The sequence below is a fragment of the Amphiura filiformis genome, chromosome 6 (genome assembly GCF_039555335.1).
Source record: "Amphiura filiformis chromosome 6, Afil_fr2py, whole genome shotgun sequence".
NCBI lineage: Eukaryota > Metazoa > Echinodermata > Ophiuroidea > Amphilepidida > Amphiuridae > Amphiura > Amphiura filiformis.
In genome coordinates, this window is record NC_092633.1 from 3,085,102 (window position 1) to 3,106,234 (window position 21,133).

At 36.4% G+C, this 21,133-nt stretch overlaps 2 protein-coding genes across 2 annotated transcripts; one reads left to right on the top strand and one right to left on the bottom strand.

Annotated features, from left to right (window-relative positions):
- The first annotated feature begins 5,263 nt into the window (after positions 1–5,263).
- On the top strand, positions 5,264–13,114 carry LOC140154069 (uncharacterized). The gene is made up of 10 exons (XM_072176679.1): positions 5,264–5,282; positions 5,515–6,459; positions 6,593–6,721; positions 7,107–7,232; positions 8,380–8,502; positions 9,403–9,505; positions 9,689–9,810; positions 10,825–10,956; positions 11,215–11,312; positions 12,798–13,114. Exons 1-10 carry the CDS (start codon positions 5,264–5,266, stop codon positions 12,870–12,872), a joined length of 1,872 nt encoding a protein of 623 aa, XP_072032780.1. The 3' UTR covers positions 12,873–13,114.
- A 2,821-nt stretch (positions 13,115–15,935) lies between these two features.
- Positions 15,936–19,164, bottom strand: LOC140154822 (uncharacterized). The gene is made up of 2 exons (XM_072177410.1): positions 18,849–19,164; positions 15,936–17,955 (listed from the first exon to the last, which is right to left on the bottom strand). The coding sequence occupies exon 2, from the start codon at positions 17,617–17,619 to the stop codon at positions 16,231–16,233; it is 1,389 nt and encodes a 462-aa protein (XP_072033511.1). The 5' UTR covers positions 17,620–17,955; positions 18,849–19,164; the 3' UTR covers positions 15,936–16,230.
- Positions 19,165–21,133: the final 1,969 nt, after the last annotated feature.

A 21,133-nucleotide genomic window follows, 5' to 3' on the forward strand; every position in this document is an offset into this window, starting at 1 on the left:
GTTTATATCCGTCGATCAGGTGACCAGGCATGTGACAGCATAGTCCCGGGCTTTCAGAACGAGGCTTTAACTTGTACACACACAATCATAATGCAGAATGGTACGCCACATGGATTCAATATTATTATTTACGGAAAATTAAAGGTCATGCCTCAAAAGTGTTGCCAAACTGCAAAGGTGACCGCTGTTGTTAGTGATTTCAATGACAATGCGGTATCGCATTTGCAATTCACATGGCACACATGGGGTCGCTATCACAAGTGACTACCTAGTCAGTGTGTGTAATTTTCTCAGTACATTTTCAAAGAGCACCAGGATCCGGAAAAATCACGCTTCGGCCAATATTGTTGTATACGGCATGCATTATTCCCGGGGCATTATGGACACGGAGACGGGGAAACAATATAGGCCTACTATTTTCGGTAGGGGGCCTACGCTGGATGTCGATCAGTGGCGTAGCCAACAATAGACTATTTTTTACCCAGGGTGACAGAAAAAAGGGGAGAATTTAAAACAAAAATATGAGAAATTGTTAATTAGACATAAAATTTGTGTGTTTTTAAGCTGGTACCGCCTAATATCTTTTTTTTTTTTTTTTTTTTTTGGCTCTTCACTTTTTCAAACCATGCAAAAAAAAATGGGGTCAACAAATCACAACTTCCGTCGGCAAAAAATATTTCTGTCGGTACATTTACAAGTTGTGCCCCCTCGGTTCCAAAATCCTGGCTACGCCACTGATGTCGATCGATACATGTTGAAATCAACACAATTCTGAGATAGGCCTACACCTTCTTGGCTTTGAAATTAATTTTCTCCTGAAATAAAAAAACAACAGGCCAATTGTAATTTGATTTCAGTAATGTCAGATAATAACATAGTGCTTTGATATACCTTTTTTTTTAAAATAAACTGGTGTTAAAATTAGGCAAGAAATTACGTCTTTAGGGCCTAAGTGTGAGATTTTTTATTTTTACAGACCTCAGTGAACTTGGCTCGTGAGTTTTGTTGTTGTTGGGTTTTTTTTGGGGGGGGTAACTTTTTAGCGTTTTAACTAATTATAGTTCGCTAAAGATAGATTTCCCCAACTCTATGAGGCACATCGTACGGGTCTATTATTATTATTGTCAGAATTTCCGTTTTGATTTCAACATTTTTCACTTGCGACTGCCAAAATGTCCAACTCACCCAGTGCAAACACAAAAACGTTTTTAAAACGTTTTAAATAAGTTAGGCCTATATTTTGGCTTTTGATTTATGTAAAAACGTTTTAATAACATTAAAATGTCGGGTTATATAAAGGTCATGATGACGTTTTAAAACGTTTTGTATGAAAACACACTACAACAATATTTTTAAATGTTTTCAAAAAATGTTTTTGTAAACTATTTTTACAAACATTTTTGCCAAATATTGTGTCAATACTTAAATAACATTATGTTAAAATGTTTGAACCCAGTAAACACAGAAATGTTCCTAAAATGTTTTTTTCTAAACCTTTTAATAACATTTAAATGTCGGGTTATATAAAGGTCATGAAAACGTTTTTAAAACGTTATTGAAAATATTTTGGGCAAACGTTTTTCGCAAAATATTTTTTCAACCCCAAAATAACATTCTGTTTAGAATGTTTTGTATCAAGTTTTCAAGAATGGTTTTGGAATGTTATTAAAACGTTTTTATACCCTTTATATAAAAACCCGACATTTAAACGTTTTCTGTCAAACATTTTTGTTTGCTGAGCAGTAGATAATCAAAAAATGTATTTTAAGGTTATGAAAACGTTTTATACTCTTAATATATCCTTTATATAACCCGACATTTAAACGTTTTCTGACAACCTTTTATAACCTTTTGCGAATGATGTCGAAAACGTTTTGTGTTTGCTGGGTCAATACTCATTTTCATTGCGAGTGCAACCAGTAGAAATAATCAAGATTCAGATTTTGTAAATTGTGAATCTCGTGGACCCCCTCCTTAGCTACTTCGTTCGGATAGCAACGTGTGACGTGTGCAGAATAGACCTATTTTTTCTGTGACATGGGAGTGCATCAGACATATGGAATTGCATTCTGAATACGAAGAATGTCCTTCTGATATCAAATAATTTTAATACAATTTTAATATTATATTTTTTTTAATGATTTTTTTTTAAATTTTTGATATTTAACAGTCCTCGAAATAAACTTTATAAATCTAATGATATGCACGTAGGTGGGAAAAAAGCCGACGATCATTTTTTTAAAATTTGACCTTTTGCAGTGAAGATACACATTTTCCCCCAAAAGACCTAACAATTAAGTTCTTTTGGGGGAATAATGTATTATCTTCAATACGAAAGGTCAAAACTTTAATGAAATGGGTGTGGCTACCCAATGAGCCAAGTGTTTTCTAGAATTGTATCATCAAAATCCCACAAAATACTGCGGAAACTTTCAAATTCACTTATTTCATAAAATTCATATTGCAAATTTGGAACGCAGAATTCCTCTTTTTTCCTTCAAAAATAGGCTATACCTATGACCCGCTATGACCCCTGCCTATGACCCCTTTTTTTGAAATCTTATACCAAATAAAATAAATAAATGCAGATATTTATATAGCGCTTTATGCCCTACCGCCGTTATTACAATATGTCAGAACCATGTTTGGCTATGGCGCAGGGTTTATCAGGATAGGGCCTATACAACGACTACCCCTAACAGCTTCCCATTGCACCTGGGTGGGGTGAGGAAAGCGAGGCAAAGCGCCTTCCAACCCGGGCTTCCAACGGGCGCAACATGGTGGTGGGATGGGAACTCACGCATTTCGAGCAAGCTCTCAGGCCGTAACCACTGAGCCACCGTATCCTCAAAATGACCCCCTTTTTTCAAAATATTATACTCAATCAATGACCCCCTTTTCCATTTTGTTTGTACCCAATGACCCCATTTTTCACAACGTTTTATAGGCCCCTACTTCGCAACGCCGCGCCGGTAGGCACATACCCGTCACTTCTAAAGTTGAGTGCCCCCCGGGCGGGTCAAAGTTGATTTTTCGGGTATGAATGTGCTTTCAAACTTTCGTTTCAGGGGAGGAAGGAGGGCGTGAGGGAGGGGGAGGGAGGGAGGGAGGGAGGGAGGGAGGGAGAGAGAGGGTCAGCATCTTAACGAAAGCACTTCCGTTTATAGGACTTCGTCGAACTATGGAGGTTGTTCCCTATGGCCTAATCCAGTCAATAATTGATTGGTGGGAAGTTTGGGTTCTGCAGGCTCCACCTATTAACATTCCGACACTTGTAAGCTAATGTACATAGCTACAAATAGATATACAATTACGAAACAATAATTGCTACAGCTACATCGAGGCCACAAAATATAAGGATATCTATTGTTTTGTATTTGTATGAGGTCTGATGGTATTCATCCTTAAATAAAATCGTAAGAAATTATGGATCTCATAGTTATCCATCATATCGATGATCAATTGTATCGATTAATATTTCTGTACTCAGGATGCGGTATCCAATAAAACATCAAGAGAAAGAGTAACGCCCAGGGAGCTTCTTGTTTCAAAATTGGAATGTTTTTGTATTAAATACGGCAAAAAAGCAACTTTTCCAAGATGATTTGTTGATTTATATGGAAAAGGAGCTGTACATGTACGTTGAACAAGGTAAGTTGTATTTTCCAGCCTCAATATATAGGCTAACTCACAAATTTATGTAAATTCTCTTTTTAACTCGCAACAATATTACACACACAAAAAAAAAACTCTTGGCGTTGTCATTGTGTACCAGTCAGTACCACCTTTTGCATGCATCTTAAGAAAATAACTATAAGTTATAGCAACATTGGACACTTTTGTGCAAACTTTTAACGAATTATGTCTTTTATTATGTGAAAATCAGTCGAGAATACACAAATTTCGAGATAATGCTTGGAATATTATAAGTTATAAACTTAGAAACAGCACATTATATAATTCTCAATAATTGTCATTATATTACAGTCTGTATAATTATCGTTCCCGAGTCAGTAATTTAGATATTGTTTTTTATTGTATCTCTTTAAATGTAATGATGAGAAGTATAATATTTTCAGAAAGGAAAGCATGCAAGGAATCCAACTAGCGGTTCCTGCAAAAATTAACACTTTTGAGACAATCTCAAAATTTGATTGTAATTTACGGACTCGAGGACTATAGTTATCTTTGGCAGTTTATTCACGGGCACTATTAAAATGATAATAGGTTTCACCTCCTAAAAACATAAACAATACCTCTGCCCCTTCTAGGGGTACTCAGTTAAATGGCCATTACTTCATTATATAACCTTGATTTATTAGTCTGGTCATGGAGGTGGTCTGGTCTTGTTTTGAGTTCACAGAACTTATTCAATTATTTCTAGAATTTAGCACAAGTCACGGGCATTACTTTTGCCTATCCTAGGAGCAATCTGCCTGTCCCAAATGACGGGTGGTTAGCTAACACCCTGTAATAAAATTCACCTTCAAATTATCCTGTCCTGATGATTTACTTATTTATGTTTTGCTCTTTTGGGCTGCTCTATTAGTCATTAATTGACTCGTTATAAGTTTTTTTTAATCATATAATTATAGGCTTCAGGTCTTCTTTAAAAAAGTTGTCAGCAATTATTCTCCTTGACACCTTCAACTCCCAAAGGAATTTTTCTGTCCCTGAAATGGCCACTTAAACGGCGTGTCGTACAGCCAAGGATATAGGAGTAGATGGATGGTCCATTCCAGTCCAGCTTTCCAGAAAGTGACTGGTTGTCAAAAGTTGACCGTTTGTAACATGTGTCATATAAATTTAGCACATGGTTGGGTCATTACCGTCTTTTTTTCAGCTAAAATGTTGATCAAACAGGACTGATTTGTTTAATGAGTTAATTTGCAGCCAACTGAAGACAATTGATGAAAACAAGATCGAGCATTTATACTAAAAAATTAATTCTTAACCAATCCTAAAATATAAGATTATTTTGAAGCCGGTTATTTTTTTAACTGATTATATCCATGCAAATATTTGTACCAAAAGTGAAAAGATCGTTATTTCTGTCATGGTACACCCATAACAGCGTATAAATACTTTTTTTAAACATTTTCTTGTGCTTGTTATTTTCCAGATGGCCCATGTAAAGACTATATTGCTTGCTTGTCTTTACGTTGTATCTATAGCAAATATTGTTTCCAACACACCTGTACCATCAATTGGTAAGTGGGAAAAGTCGTAAGAGAACTAATTTTTTCTATATTAGTGATAATTTATGTTGTTGAATTATGTCAGTGTGAGCGTAGTGCCTAGATGCATTCTCAGTTTTAGTTTAAGCTTGATTGCTATTGTTTTTGAGCGCTATATGATTGTAGGACCTCTAACTTTCCCACGTCATATGAAATTGAAGACACATTTCAATCTCATTTCAATAAAAAATAACCCTTAAAACATTTTCCATTATGATATTTTACAATAAAAAAATATTTAGCTTGATTTTTTTTCTTTTCTTATATCATTTTCTAGAGGAGAAACTACTGGAAGAGTTAGAAGAATTGTTAAATCTAATCCAAAATCCCCCCAATCAAACATCTGAAAATGTAGCACAAGTAGAAAATGCAATATATTCAGAAATTACAAGTCAAGATTCGCTGCCTATTAAAGAAGAACTCCAAGTGTTAGACGAGCATATTAATATCCCAAGCACTCTTCCACCCGATGACGGTGATGATAGCAGATATGATAATTCTATTGAGCTGCAACTGTTTGAAGTAGGTAAAGATGAAGATGGAAACAGGATTTATAGTACCACCGGTATTGAGGACGAATTGGAAGCGCTTGCAGAAACCAAAGTAGGGGGAAGCGCTTCTGAATTGGACCCTGACGATGACTTGGAAGATGCGAATTTGGAAAAGCAATTGGAAGATCTAGCCCATCGTGTGGAATCTTTCTTTAATTTACCGACAGAAGAACCTGCATCTGGTTCTTCGTCAGTGGAATCAAACGAAGGCTCTGGTAATAGATGGGATATCGGTGAAAGTCATGCTGAAGTTGGTTCTTCGTCAGAGGAATCATCAAACGAAGGCTCCGGTAATAGATTGGATATCGGTAAAAGTCATGCTGAAATCGGATCTTCATCAGACATGTCAGAGGAATCATCAAACGAAGGCTCTGGTAATAGATTGGATATCGGTAAAAGTCATGCTGAAATCGGATCTTCATCAGACATGTCAGAGGAATCATCAAACGAAGGCTCCGGTAATAGATTGGATACAGGGTCTGGAGATGATTCGACATTCCTATTATATACAATCGAAGCATCTGGTGGATCTCATCTTGATGTGGAGGAAGCTTCTGGAAGGCTATTGCCGGAGGAAGGTTTTGTGACTGCTGGTAATGCTAGTGAGGAAGGTGATCTTATTGGCTCAGAGGAAACTTCTGGAAATGATATGTTGGAAACGGAAGAACCAGGTAATCATGTTCTCTCATTAAATAATGTTTGCCAAACTGATACGATAAATCCTATATAGCTTTAACATTTGAATTATAGACCATTAAATATCTTGTTAGTCGCCCTCATTTCAATGTGTTGCATATTTTTCAGATTTTGTATACACTACCTTCGCCATGTTAACTGCTGACGAGGGGGTAGAACAGGCCATCACAAGATTACAAACAACGACAATGACTACGAAGATGTCTGCTGACGATAAGCTCACAACAACAGAAACAGGTCAGTATTTGATAGCATTATTTACGCTATATAATGCCCCTTAATAATTTAAGCAAATGTTCTCAACAGCTTGAGGTTCCCCTGAGATGATCAGTTAACAAGTTTGTCGTGGGGAGTTCGGAAGTCGGCTACAACAAAAGACCTGCAGTCCAGCTTTCCAGGAATTACCTTCGTCTGACGCAATTGTCAAATGTTGACGCAATTGTCAAATGTTGACAGTTGGTATATATGTGTCACCCTGTAGCTGCATGCATAAATAATATGCTTGAGTTTTTTAGCAAACACGTAGGTCAAGTAAAACTAATTTACGTTAATAGTGGACATACGGCAGCTAAAATCATGTTCACATCCATTTAATAAATAATATCGATTAATCTGATTTCAGTGTTGCATTATTGTCCCGAGAGTCAGTTTGAATGTGTCAGCAATCATCATTGCATTCCAAAGAGCACTGTATGCGATCTTATTCCTGATTGTGATGACCAATCGGACGAGGACCCTCAAATTTGTAGTAAGTATTATGTCAGGTGCCTCTACCATCTGTAGTGAGTTAAAGCTCACAACATTTTTTTGCTTAAAATTTGTGCAAGCGTAGCTAGCTATTGCGATTCTACACTTTCTTTATATTCTTTTATACCAACACCTGCATTTAACATGTTTAAAGCCATATTAAATTTCCACTGTTCTGTTGAAAAGTAAAGGGATTACGATTGACCGATGATAATAAAACCGATGATTAACCAGCGCTGTGGTCCATTTCCGGGGCACATTTCGTCTCACTCTTCCAAACTGGCTTCCAAAGTATATGTTGGATGTAGTGGACGTGTCGTGTACCCAGGGGTCGTGTATGAGTGGGGTGTGTACGTGTCTATGAAATGTAAATGTATAGCAGAAAGTATTCCGGGAGGAAAAAATGGTGATCTACTCGACTGTTAAATCTCAATTTAAAGCATCCCGTTTTGCATGTATGCAAGGAGCACCCACGATCTGGAAAATGCACGCTATCACCAACTTTGTTACTATAATACTTGACTGCCAATGTGAAATGCAAATCAGCCAAATTTTCCGAGAGGACCCAAGATCTGGAAAACGCACGCTATCACCAAATTTGTTGTACAACTCGAAATTTGAAATGAAATCAGGCGTTGATGATTGAATAATTAGGTGATTTGTATTTGAATGTGTATGCATGGTGAGGTGTGTGGTGTGGTGGATGTTATGTATGTGGATCTAAATTTAGAGCAGTGCTTTTTCAAAGAGCATCCAGGATCCGGAAAACGCACGCTTTCGTCAAAATTGTTGTACTACCATACTCGACTCTCTAGTCTCATTACGAAATTATGAGCTGAAATCAAGCGTTGGTGATTGAATGCGATTGTGTTTAATAATATAAATATACATTTAGTGCAATAAAAGTTTTCAAGATCTGCAAAACGCACGCTACCAATAACTTTGTTGTACTACTTGATTGCCAAATACAATGATAGCAAAGGTTGCTGATTGAATGTGAAGTGTTGTCTGTCGCATGCAGCGTTCTGTCTGTCAAAGTGTTCTGTCCGTCCAGTGTTCTGTCTATCAGGTAAGAGCTGTGGTACGGTCTTTATTCTCCATTGCTTTAGATTAAATAGGTTATCGTGGTATTTTAATGTTTGTTACAGGTCCTGAGCGAATTTGCAGCGATGGTTATTTTCGATGTGGCACTAGCCCTCAGTGTGTTGAAGAGAGCAGTCGTTGTAACGGAATCTACAATTGCTATAATGGAGCAGATGAAGCGGATTGCTGTAAGAAATAATGACAGGGTGGTGATAATAAATAAATAAATAAATAAAAACAAAAATAAATAAATAAATAAATAAATAAATAAATAAATAAATAAATAAATAAATAAATAAATAAATAAATAAATAAATAAATAAATAAATAAATAAATAAATAAATAAATAAATAAATAAATAAATAAATTAATTAATTAATTAATTAATTAATTAAAAAAAATAAACAAACAATAGGCCTACACAAAATTAACATACAGTGCATGGGCCAAGGGGCCACATTTTGATTCGGAAAATTGTAGCTCGGTCATCGGATCATACTTGACGCATTCTTTGACTCGAGTTCTTTTGCATTCAATCTTTTTGAAGCTGGTTAAAAGAGTAATCAAAGAGATTGAATTTTCTTACCTTATTAAATTAGTTAAGAAACGCAATTCCGTTTTTAAGGCCCACTACGTGCATGATGTTAATATTGCAAAATGATGGCTTTTAATGATGAAATCCATCAGTGGCGCGGCGTACATTTCTTTTTGACATTGGGGGATGGAGTTGGAAAACAATTCTTAAAGTATTATCAATCCAGCACCTTTTGGCGACAGAATACGTTTGTGGTACAAATGCGCGCGAAAATTTTGACTTTTAGGTCTAAAATGGGCAAATATGAGGTTAATTTGTTCAGAAATCCATCATCCAAAAGTGACTAATTTTACTGCTTTGTAATTCGATAACAATCAAACCTATCAATATTTTATGGACATCGAATGAACCATTGGCTAATAATGAAGTTTCGTGTTTGTAAACTTTGTAGAAGGTTGAGCCTACATAACAAACTAGGATGATAAGGCCTAAAGTTGGTTACCTGGCTAGTGGCGCAAGTATTTTATGATTTTTTTTAATGTCTTGCAACAGTAACTTGTGAGGACAGACATGGCCACATAAAGAAATTGACGCCGGGTGATTTCTGTGACGGGTTTCAAGATTGCAAAAACAACATGGATGAAGATGAAAATAGGTAAGAAAAAAAATATGACATTTTGACAAGTTGATATTGAACTTTTTTGCAGACGTCAACAAAAATCGATAAAACACATGTAGCCTAATTGCTATTCCGTCATTAGGCCTCGTGGTATCAATTAATCAATCATCATATCAATCAATCAATATCAATCCAAATATCTTTGGTTATTTTATATAGATGTAGGAAGCCTTGTCCAGCAAGTTATCAACGATGTGACGATGGATTACAATGTATCAATGAAGAATTTGTTTGTAACGGGATCTACAACTGCCGCGACAAATCGGACGAAAAACAATGCAGTAAGTTTATTAACTTAATTAACAACAAACACAAATAAAAATAATAATCAAACGGTAATATAGCCCTACATTAAATATTGATGATAAGGTCTTGATTTACTTGACTATTTCGTTTTCTGCGGTTTTTCACTGTTGAAAATCGGCAATTTCGCCCTCTGTAGCCCAAAATAATACAATAGGTCTATTGACTGTTTTTGCTTGAATGCTAATTCGGCAATATGCGATAACGATTACGATGATGATTTTAAATTAATACCTGGTACAGTAACTTTCTTGTGAGTTACGTAGATACGTCACTTCTACATCAGCTTAGAGCGTCTTTCTTTTGGGAGAAATTCTGCTCGTCACATTCCATTCCATTCCAATCCATTCCACATAACATAATGTAACATAATACATAACATAACATAACATAACATAACATTTTACAATACAATACATTACATTGCTTGTTATTTGGTAGTTTGTGTACGTATATAATTGCAGTCTAAGGGATGCTCGCTTCAGGCCTCTTCAAATTGTGTGTCTTTTTGTATGTTTGATTTGAATGAAATAAAATGACGATGTATGTATGTGGGTGTGTATTTGTAAACCAATATAAGTGAGGACATTTTCTATACAATTTTGATGTCCTCACAGTAATGAGCATGGTGTCAAGGTAACTGGACTTCTTGCCCTGCGGGGCCCTTCTATATCGGAACTCACTTGGAGTGTTTACTTTATTTTATTTTTGTTTGTTTTTTTGGACAGAGTAGACCTACGGGAGTCTCCGGCCTCGGGCCTGACGGCCCTGATGTTTTTAGTTGATACTGGGCCCAGAAAGGTGGATTAATACAAAGATCTCGCAGTCAGTTCCGATCAGTAACACCTGGCTGTTTGGATACCCCATCGTGGTTCATGAGCATCATGGGAGAGTAGCCTGTTTCAACACTGAATGATATGCACATGGTTAAACATGTTTAAGAAGACGTTGAAATTCTATATTTGTGTTCATTGTCGTTTCCCTTCATTCAGGTCGTAGTATGCTGGATTGCTGGACATATAACATGTTTGCATGCGATGGAATATGTCAGTCTCATACCGCATTGTGTGATTATATCAATGACTGTAGTAATGGAATGGATGAAAAGGGATGCCGATATGAGAGTAAGTAGACATTGTTTTAAAGTTAATTAAACTACAGAAAAATAGGGCCTAATCATGATGAACATTGTTTTCGTCTGCTTGCTTTTGGGTGTCTATTATTTTTTTGTACGTGATATGATTATTTTGTTTGAAGAATTGTTGACCAGGCCAACTCTGGTCAGCATTCCAACATCAGTTTTTGTGCAGCTATTACCAGCAATTACTAAATATTTGGGAAAGTGTTTGACAAATAATTCTGTATTTTGCACCTATTTTCAGCTCCTAAAACATGTCCTAAAGAGTTCATCTATCAACCTGAGACGGACAAGTGCTTACATAAGAGTTTAATATATTCTCAACCTTACGACTTACTACAGGTAAGTAAGATTTACTATGTTTACTACATGCGTACTCTTCCCGTGGTGCTTTGCATAAAATTGAGCTATACTTTGATCAGCTCGTAATCGGCGGGCCTTTTAACACCGCGGATTAATATATCAATAGGCCTATGTTTTATACATACTGGCTAGTCTTATATTATGCTTAGGCCTAAAAAATGTGATTGGCGTAACATAAAAAATAGGGTAGGTCGGTATTCTTTTTTTCCCCTTCTTTATTTTTACATTTTAAGCTGTAAATTTCGTTTGATAAAGGCGTTGGGAACCTTTTTTCTTCTGTTTTTTTAAATTTATTTATTTTTAGGGTCAGGCCTCACTTTAGGGTAGGTCGGGTTACGCCAATCAAACAATTTTTAGGCCTTACTGTGTTTGACTAGACGTACACAGTCCCTTGAAACTAATATAATAATAACAATATCTATATAATAATAGGCCTACGCATCGTCTATGTGTCTGTGTGTGTGTGTGTCCGCCTATTTTCTCGGAGACTAGGGGTCGCACGTTCCTCAAACTTGGTGGGTGGGTGCTGCTTGACCCTACACAGAACAAGTTTATATTGGTTAGTGGGTCAAGGACACCCAAGGTCATCCAGGGGTTAAATTAGTAAAAACTGTTTTTCTCGGAGACTGGGGGTCGCACGTTCCTCAAACTTGACGGGTGGGTGCGTCATGACCCGGGACAGAATAAGTTTGTATTGGTTAGTAGGTCAAGGTCACAAGAGGTCATCTAGGGGTCAAATTAGTAAAAACGTCATATGGGCATGCAACTTGGTGGGTAGGTGCATCTTGACCTAAGACGGAACAAGTTTGTATTGGTTAGTGGGTCAAGGTCACCCAGGGGTCATCTGAGGTCAAATTAGTAAAAACTGTTTTCCGCCTATTTTCTCGGAGACTAGGGGTCGCACGTTCCTCAAACTTGGTGGGTGGGTGCATCTGGACCTCAGACAGAACAAGTTTGTTTCGGTTAGTGGGCCAAGATCACCAGAGGTCATCCAGGGGTCATCTGAGGTCAAATGAGTAAACACTGTCGTATGGGCATGAAACTTGGTGGGTACAGTCAACTTTTAGAGTCAAATTTTTAGACGGTCATTTTGGGGTCATCTGGGGTCACCCATGGGTCATCTGAGGTAAAACTTGGTGGGTACAGTCAACTTTTAGAGTCAAATTTTTGGACGGTCATTTTGGTGTCATCTGGGGTCATCCAAGGTCAAATTACTAAAAACTGTCGTATTGGCATGAAACATGGTGGGTACAGTCAACATTTAGAGCCAAATTTTGGAAGGTCATTTCGAAGTCACAAGGGGTCATCTGAGGTCAAATTAGTAAATACTGTCCTATGGGCATAAAACTTAAGTACATCCAGTCACCATCAGCCATGGGTAATCGCGACAGCCGAGAACCGCCAAATACGGGTAACCGCCTAGTAATAGTATATATTATTTATATATTATTTTCTCTCTTTCAGATTCTTGAACAAACACGTGAAACTAACCAAGAAGAAGAAATGCAACAACTTGAAGAGAAGGAACTAATTATGTGAACAATTTTAAATTTTACAAGTTTGATTTATCCTGGAGCAAAAACAATTATTAAATAATAGGGTTTTTATAAATATAGGCTATTATATAGATGATACTTTATAAACTTCAAATTTCATTGATTGTGACAATGCTGATGCTTCCAAACAGCAAATAATGAAATAATTCTGCAAATTAATAGATTTGTTATGAAGACATTTAACCAAGGTCAGTAAAAAAAGAACAGTAAGACAAAGAAGCCATCTTTAAAGAGGAAGCCCCACCAGAGCAGTTCTTCTGGGGTTAACCAAACCTGCCTGGTTATCAAATGATTAATCAGTGACAAGGTTATCTCTGAATTTGACAGGTGCTAACTGATGCAATAACATTAAAACATCGATTAGCACCTGTCAAATACCATAATTTGATAACCAGGCAGGTTCACCCTAGAAGAACTGCTCTGGCAGGGCTTCCTCATAAAGCATGCAGCTTCTTCCTCATAAAGCATGCAGCTATATGGACAAAATGCAGTATTTAACATTAACTTTTAATGAACCATTTTGCTGCAATATGCAACTTTACTTTTGTCGATGAAAGAGAGTCTTAAATTGGTAGAACAGATAGATCTATATCATCTTTATCGTGCTCTCATTCAAAATTGGGTAGTAAAAAACAAAGTTTTACGAGATAAATAGATACATGGTTATATTGTTTGATGTGATTTTTGATCCTATATCATGTGCATAAATTATGTGGTTGATATGGCCAGTTAAAGGACAAGACATTTTCATTCAGGTCATTGTTAGGGTAACACTTTTACAAGCAATTTTTCCTACTTCTTCACTATTATCCTGATCGAGTCAATTGCAAAGATGACAATACTGGACAATTTTTGACCTAAATACTTAAAACACAGTAAAATTAAATGTACCAAATGTGTGAGTTGCAGCTTTTCAGTGGTTGCCGAGGTAACCAAGCTAGTGCTGTAATTGGTTAACCAGTTTGTTTTAAATCAATCAATAATGAAGATATTGACACCATATTTTATAACGTCAAGTGAAATGTAAAATGAAAAATCCTTTTGAAAGGTTGGAATATTTGCAATATAGTTCACAATTTTATTCTGTGTATTAATGTATTAATAAATACAGGGTGTAACAATAAAATTTGTACAATTCTGAAAATAGAATGACACAAGTATGCCGCTTATTTTTTGGTTTGATATTTATATGTCTATCAAGATAATTTCTTTAGCCACCAGATAAGCTTTGTTCTAATAAAATCGATGGTATACAAGTGAAGATATGGCCAATTATGTAACCTAGTCTTAAAACCGCTTGGGCCACTTTTGTCTAAGTGTTACAAAAGTGACTGAATAGAGTTGAACCATGGACCAGTTGGACGGTGCTCTCAGGCCCGTACGCAGGGGGGGTGCGGGGGGTGCGGAGCACCCCCCCAAATCTGGAAAATTGTAAAAAAAAGTCCCAAAATTTTAGAATTTGTTTTGCGTAGCGAGCAAAAAATGGGTTTTTTTTACGCTTTATTGGACAAAAAAGGTCCAAATTTGGTCCACTTTTCACAAAATTGCCCCCCCCCCCTGGAAAAAGGTCCACTTTTTCAAAATCAGCACCCCCCCAAATGAAATCCTGCGTACGGGCCTGGGTGCTCTTATCATGCTTATGATAGGTAGTTTTAAACAATGGGGTATTCGAAGTGGTAAAAATGATTACATAATAGAATATCACCTTGAGTTTTGAAAGTCACAACTAAGCACTGACATAACAACCTCATTTACTAGAAATCGTGGCTGCAGCTCAACAACTTCAACCCCAATTCACATTGGAAGAGCGTATTTTTATGGTTGTAACATTCGGTAGCACATGGAGTCAAGCAGAAACTATAATATACGATTGTTTATAGCTTATTTTCCAAGCTCACATCTTCCATCAAGGCATACAATTACATATAACTATGAGAAGTATGTAGAATTTGTTAATAGAAATGATGGCAATAGTGGTCGCCCCAGAACAGCTAGAATCCCAGCTGAACTTAATTTCAAAATTTTATTGTTTTGTACTTATGGATGCAAAAACTGTTCTCAGTTTTACCAATGATATCTCAGGGATATGAGAAATTACTTATTTATAAGGTTATTTGATAGATTTTAAAGAAAAATCATATTATTATTAAGTTCATGTTAATTATATGAAGAAGCACCACTTATAATTCTTTTGTGTCATTGCTTTGATGTTTAATGCACGATAAGCATATCTACGCGGTTCAAACTTGATATACTCAAACATAGCAAAAGTGGCCCAACACGTTTTCTGGACTATTTAATTAATCGGACATAACTTTTGAACCCAAGCTAGTAAAGAAACCAACTAAACGTCTTCTTTAGCCAAAATATTACTGATTGTATTGCATATAACATTTGTGCCATAACTCGTTTAGTTTTTTCCTGAGAAGTCAAAATGTAATTGTATAAATTTTATTGTTACACCCTGTAGACTTAAAATTTGTAAATCTACACTTTTCCAATTATCAATGATATTGAAGTGTTTTGTGTTTCTATTAAGCATAAATAATAATGCAATTGATTCCTATAACTCCGCCAATATGTTTGGATACACTATTCTCAGACCCTCATGACTTTAAACGGATGCCATTTTGAAATTCTATTACTATTTTATTTGTACCATATAAAGGTAACATGAATATGTCATGTAATACTCCCGGGGTAATACTCTTTTGAAAAAGATTTTCTGAACTATGAGATATTAACATTTGAAAATTAGGGTTTTGGACCACACTGCATGCAGGCCAATAACCATGATAACCACAATGTGTTATACTTTTTATTCTCTATGTCAAGCATATCTAGGCATTAAAAGGAAGCCCCAACAGAGCAGTTCTTCAGGGTGAACCAAACCTGCCTGGTTATCAAATTAATCAGTGACATGGTTATCTCTGAATTCGACAGGTGCTAATTGATGTTTTAATGTTGTTGCACCTGTCAAATTACGAGATAACCTTGTCACTGATTAATTTGATAACCAGGCAGGTTTAATTCACCAGAAAATGCACTGGTGTGGCTTCCTCTTTAACAACTGAAATCATGGAGATAATGCTGATGAAACTTCGGACAAGCACAAGTGACCTGGTGAGGGGGTCGCAATAGATAGCTGGTCGGGCATTTTTACAGGACATGCAAGTGTAGTCAACAATCGGGCTTATTACCTGATAAGAACCGACTGTAACAAGTCTTTTATCATTGGTCATCTGCATTGCCTGAACCACGGGGAGAGCAGAATTAAACATTTTTGTCCTGTGGGGAATTGAACCCGGGACCTCTTGCACCAGTGCGCCATGCTGCTCACTTTATTCTAGTTTGTACATATTTATAATTTTCTTATCTGCTACAACCATAAGATTTGCATCACTTGTAATCCCCTTAGGATGACACAGTCCTTGTTCTAAACATGCCACTAATTTACCTGTGGTATAGCTATACTGCTCTATCACGCCAGATTTGAGCAGGATCTTTCCAGGTACACTTCCTGGTTTACACCTTGCTATCAACAAAGACTCTGTTTGCTCATCATAACTCACACCTTGTACCTCTATGATATCAATGCTCAGAGTTTCTTGTCCAGTTTCCATATCCATCACACTCACCTTACCAGCCTTCCAGTCACTCATAACAATGTGGGTATCAGCATGGATGAGAGTCGCATACAGTGGGCGTATATTTGTCTTCAGTGTTCTCACAATGTTACCTGTTGCATCATGTTCTGTTATGACAGATCTATCTATGTCCCCTGCTATTATCCTCCCGCCCGATGATGAGAGTGCGATACTGAATACCTTTGTCAGCGTGCCTGCAGCTGCTGTTTCAATTTTATTTAGATAGTTCCCCTCTGGTGAGTATACTTCAATGCATGACTTTCTAGCCACCATAACCCTTCCATCAGGATGGATAGCTGCATCATATGGCTCGTTTCTATTTGAAGGATTAAGATTCAGATTCAGCTTCTTTTCATATTTTGCATTCAGTTCATGATAAATGCTAACTTTCTTGCTATCATGATCACACACAGCAAGTAGTCCTGTAGAAGAATGTGCCACACAAAGTGGTTCCTTAAATCCGCGCAATGTCTGTATTAGCTTTACTTCCCGTGGTCTATCTGACATCACATGTAGCATGCAGCCTACATTCATATCCAACTTGTTTAGTGGAACAAATTTAGCAGCTGCATTCGGTGTAAAACCAAGTGGAACTGTGTGCTCTTTGAGATCAATTTCATTTAATTGCTCAGTCAGATGAGTATGCTGTACTATGTATTCGTAATCAGTCAAGTTTTCTACTGCATGTGTAGCACGAGCAGCTGACTGTGCCTTCTCTTCAATGTTTAACATTCTTTCATGAATGCTTCTTAGTTTTTGAGCTTTAGAGTCACCGAGTTGTTTCTTTAACAATTGGGTCTGCTCTAGTAAGGTGTTCATATGAGATTCAACACATTGAGCAAGTTTCATTTCTTCTCTATCATATGATTTCTTCACTGCCATCTCAATAGCTTCAAGTTTCAGTACTGACTCACTTGCTTCTTTAATATGTTGCTTTGTCTTAGCAATAGCAGATTGCATTTCATCTCGCTGCTTAACATATGTTTCTTTGACACCTTCTACTTTATGCCTTCTCCCAGTATGTTTCACAATCAGACAAACTTGACAAGCTAGCATATCACAGGTAGAGCAATAGAAATGCATCTTTTCTTCATCATGATCAGGACATATTGGAACCCCTGGTTTTGTAGCACTTGGCTCTGGTACTTTCGGTGTTTTTCAGCCAGATTGCGCAATCTGAAGTTGTTTGGAAATGATGTCACTCCCCGTTTGAATATGTATATCCTTGCGACACTCAGGACATGTTTTTACCATCTTCTTAGCCACCATTTTCTTGAGACAGACTTCACAGCAGACATGACCACAAGGTAGATTTTTGGGTGTATTTGGGTCTGTAAAAAGTTCATAGCATATTGGACATTGGAGTTCAGCAACAGCAGATTGTGCAAATGCCGCCATCTTGATTTACGAGTCTAGAGTCTGAAAATAAAGTTGACAAAAAATGAAAATGATATGTCCCATTTTGTTCTTACAAACCATTCACTGGTGATTATCCAATAGCCAGTGACCCTTTGAATTTTTATTTTTCAGACCATTTTGATGTCACCTGATGATCTTCCTCAAATAATCTTATAATTATACAAGTGGATATTGTATAAAAATTTCATCTACCAAAGGGATTAAGCAGATTATATTAATTTCTGGTCTTATTTTTACAATAAATAGTAAAGATTCTTTTAATTCTTATCCAACATGTATGTGCCAAATGTTGCATTTTCAATTACTGATCACCAAATGACACCCTTTTGTCATCATTATTAATTTTGTGGGATAAAAAACCTGACTGTAATATACATCCAAATCACTGCCCCACCATTAACTGCATGAATATTTTGTTACCTATATATATACACAATTTGGGTACAACATTGTACCCAAACATACTAATAGTACTCAACATAAATTTGGGCCTGCTCGCATGTTTGTTTGGGCTTGCCAAATTTTGAAACCAATGGCCAATGAGTGGCTTCAAATAGAAATTTAAAGAATATATATTTTACACTTCATACAGCAAAATGGTTTACTCAACACGAGCACATGACTATTCCTTTTTTTTTTTTTTTTTTTGAACTGCTTGCATGTTCATCTGGGCTTGCAAACAATGAAAACATACAGTTCAAAATGGCCTCTAGAAATTTGGACTAATTTTGTATGTTATTTCCGCATTTGAAACAAAACCACCCATACATGTACCGTACATGTACAGTAAGTGTATCACAAAAGAAATTTTGAAATTCATTGTCATATTAAAATACTACAAAATAAACTCCAATAATTAACTTTCATTTAAATTAGTTTCTAAACCAACTTACCAACTTCAGCAGGGTTAGGAAATGAAGCAGGAAATCAAATTCTATACTTTCAAATCTGCGAGAGTCACCAATATTGCCAATTCTTCCTTTGCATAAGTTTTGAGCGATCATTTACTTCTCAACTGAAAAAGTGTATGAGGGTTGATTGTCATGCTTGATCGACTTCTTTTGAATACACTAGTTATATGGCTGTTATTCACAAGTAATATCTATTATCACCAATGACCAATGTGTATTATAATTATGTGAACGCACTCTGTAGTATTGCCTTTTGACCTATATATCTAGGGATTTCATTGACATGGTAAACTATATTATCAGCCTGTAGACAATGACGTAAGTTGTCGTATGACAGTGTGCAAGTTCAATATTCAAAATGGGTAAAATGGCATCAGAAAAACAAAAAGAGTATCACAAAAGTTCCGCCCACTGAATTCTATAAAGTTTTTCAGTGGAAAAAATTAGGTTTTAAAAAACAAAACTGGAAAAAATTGCTATGTTGGATCACCATGACGTTGCATGGGCTTTTGTAGTTTTGTGGACAAATCAAAATTGGGTTGATCAAATTTTCTTAAAACGCAAATGTTTGTCTAGTTAAGGGGTTTTATGAAAAAGAATACTTAGCCCTATCTGTGAGGATTATTTAGTTTATAAGTTAAGCAACAAATTAGGTTACATGGCCATTGTCTTTATTTAACCACTATCTTCTAAATAATTGTATCACAGATATTGCCAAACTATTCTTTTCCTGAATCCCCAATAGCATGTTTAGTTAGAAGAACAATTGGCCTCAATTTGTACCAAAATCAGATCACCTTCCATTTTGGACCACTATACAACATGTAAATTGACCTTGGCTCATTTCATTTCTGCCCTGTTACTCTGTATTAAGCTACAGGTTATATACTCAAACAAATTTTACAATGTTGTGATCCTCTGGAAAAGATGAATAAGTTTATATGATTTTAGGTAAATTTGGGGCATGTTAAATTTGTAGGGTCCTCTTTGAGGGTGATACAGATCTAATATTTTGCACCAATGCTGAGTTTAATTGAAACGATGCAGTGTACAGACCCTCAAATTGTAAAATTTTAATGTTTATACTGGTCCACAATGGGCTATTCTACGTAAAATCCACACTACCCGTGGAAGATTTTGGAAATATCGTCCACAGGGGGAGTATGAATTTTCCACTGGAATGAACACATTATGCAGCTTGAATTTCATACACCCTCTGAGAAAGATTCAACCTGAATCTTCCACAGAGGGAGGGTGAATTTCAAATAGGGTTGGTTAATGTGTTAATTCCATTCGAAATCATACTCCCCTGAGGAAGATGTTTCCAAAATCTTCCACAGAGGTAGTGTGGATTTTACATGGAATAGCATAACACATTCTGACATTTCATAAGACTCAAGACTCACTAATCAGCAACAGGTAATGTCAGCAATGAGTCCATCTTACTGACTTTGGCAACACTAGGCCTGCAGTGATTTTCACAGGCATTTGGCTTGAGGACCTGTCTTATTTCTAGCACTGTATCAACTAGTCCGATGAGTAGGGCCTATTTTTTCTTAGTTACCAGACTATTTGCTAATACTCTGATCACTCAAGAAAGATTGACTGTGAAAGTCCACTAATCACATCATTTTGTGCGGTGCACGATTAGTGGACTTTCACTGTTAATCTTTTTCGAGTGATCAGAATCTAAGTAGATGGTCTGGTAACTAAGAAAAAACAGGTCCTACTCGTCGGACTAGTTGATACAGTGCTTGAAATAAGATGGGGCCCTCAAGCCAAAAGCCAGTGACAATCACTGCAGGCCCATTGTTGCCAAAGTCAACAAGATGGACTCAATGCTGACATTACCCACTTAGTTTTGACAACTTGATAAACGATCCAATTATGCTCAACTGTGGGATAAAACCAGTGGCGGTGCCTGGAATTTTTTTTGGGGCAAAATCAACAAATTTTGCATAAAATTAACGCAAAAAGGTGAAATTTTCATAATTTTGGGTTTTTACCCCATCATGCCCCCCTCCATGGCGCCGCCATGGGATAAAACTAGAATTTAAACAAATACACAAATTATTACAAGTGATATAACCTGCATAATACAAGCTTTTATTGTCATTGAAAATGATTTCAAAAATATTACAAATGCATGGGCATATAATCTATCTATGCTCTGGGTGCTATGAAAAAAATGCAATGTTGCTACTGACATCTACACTGGAATCAACCTACATGTGTAGAAGAGGAGGGGAATGGTTATCAAGGTCATT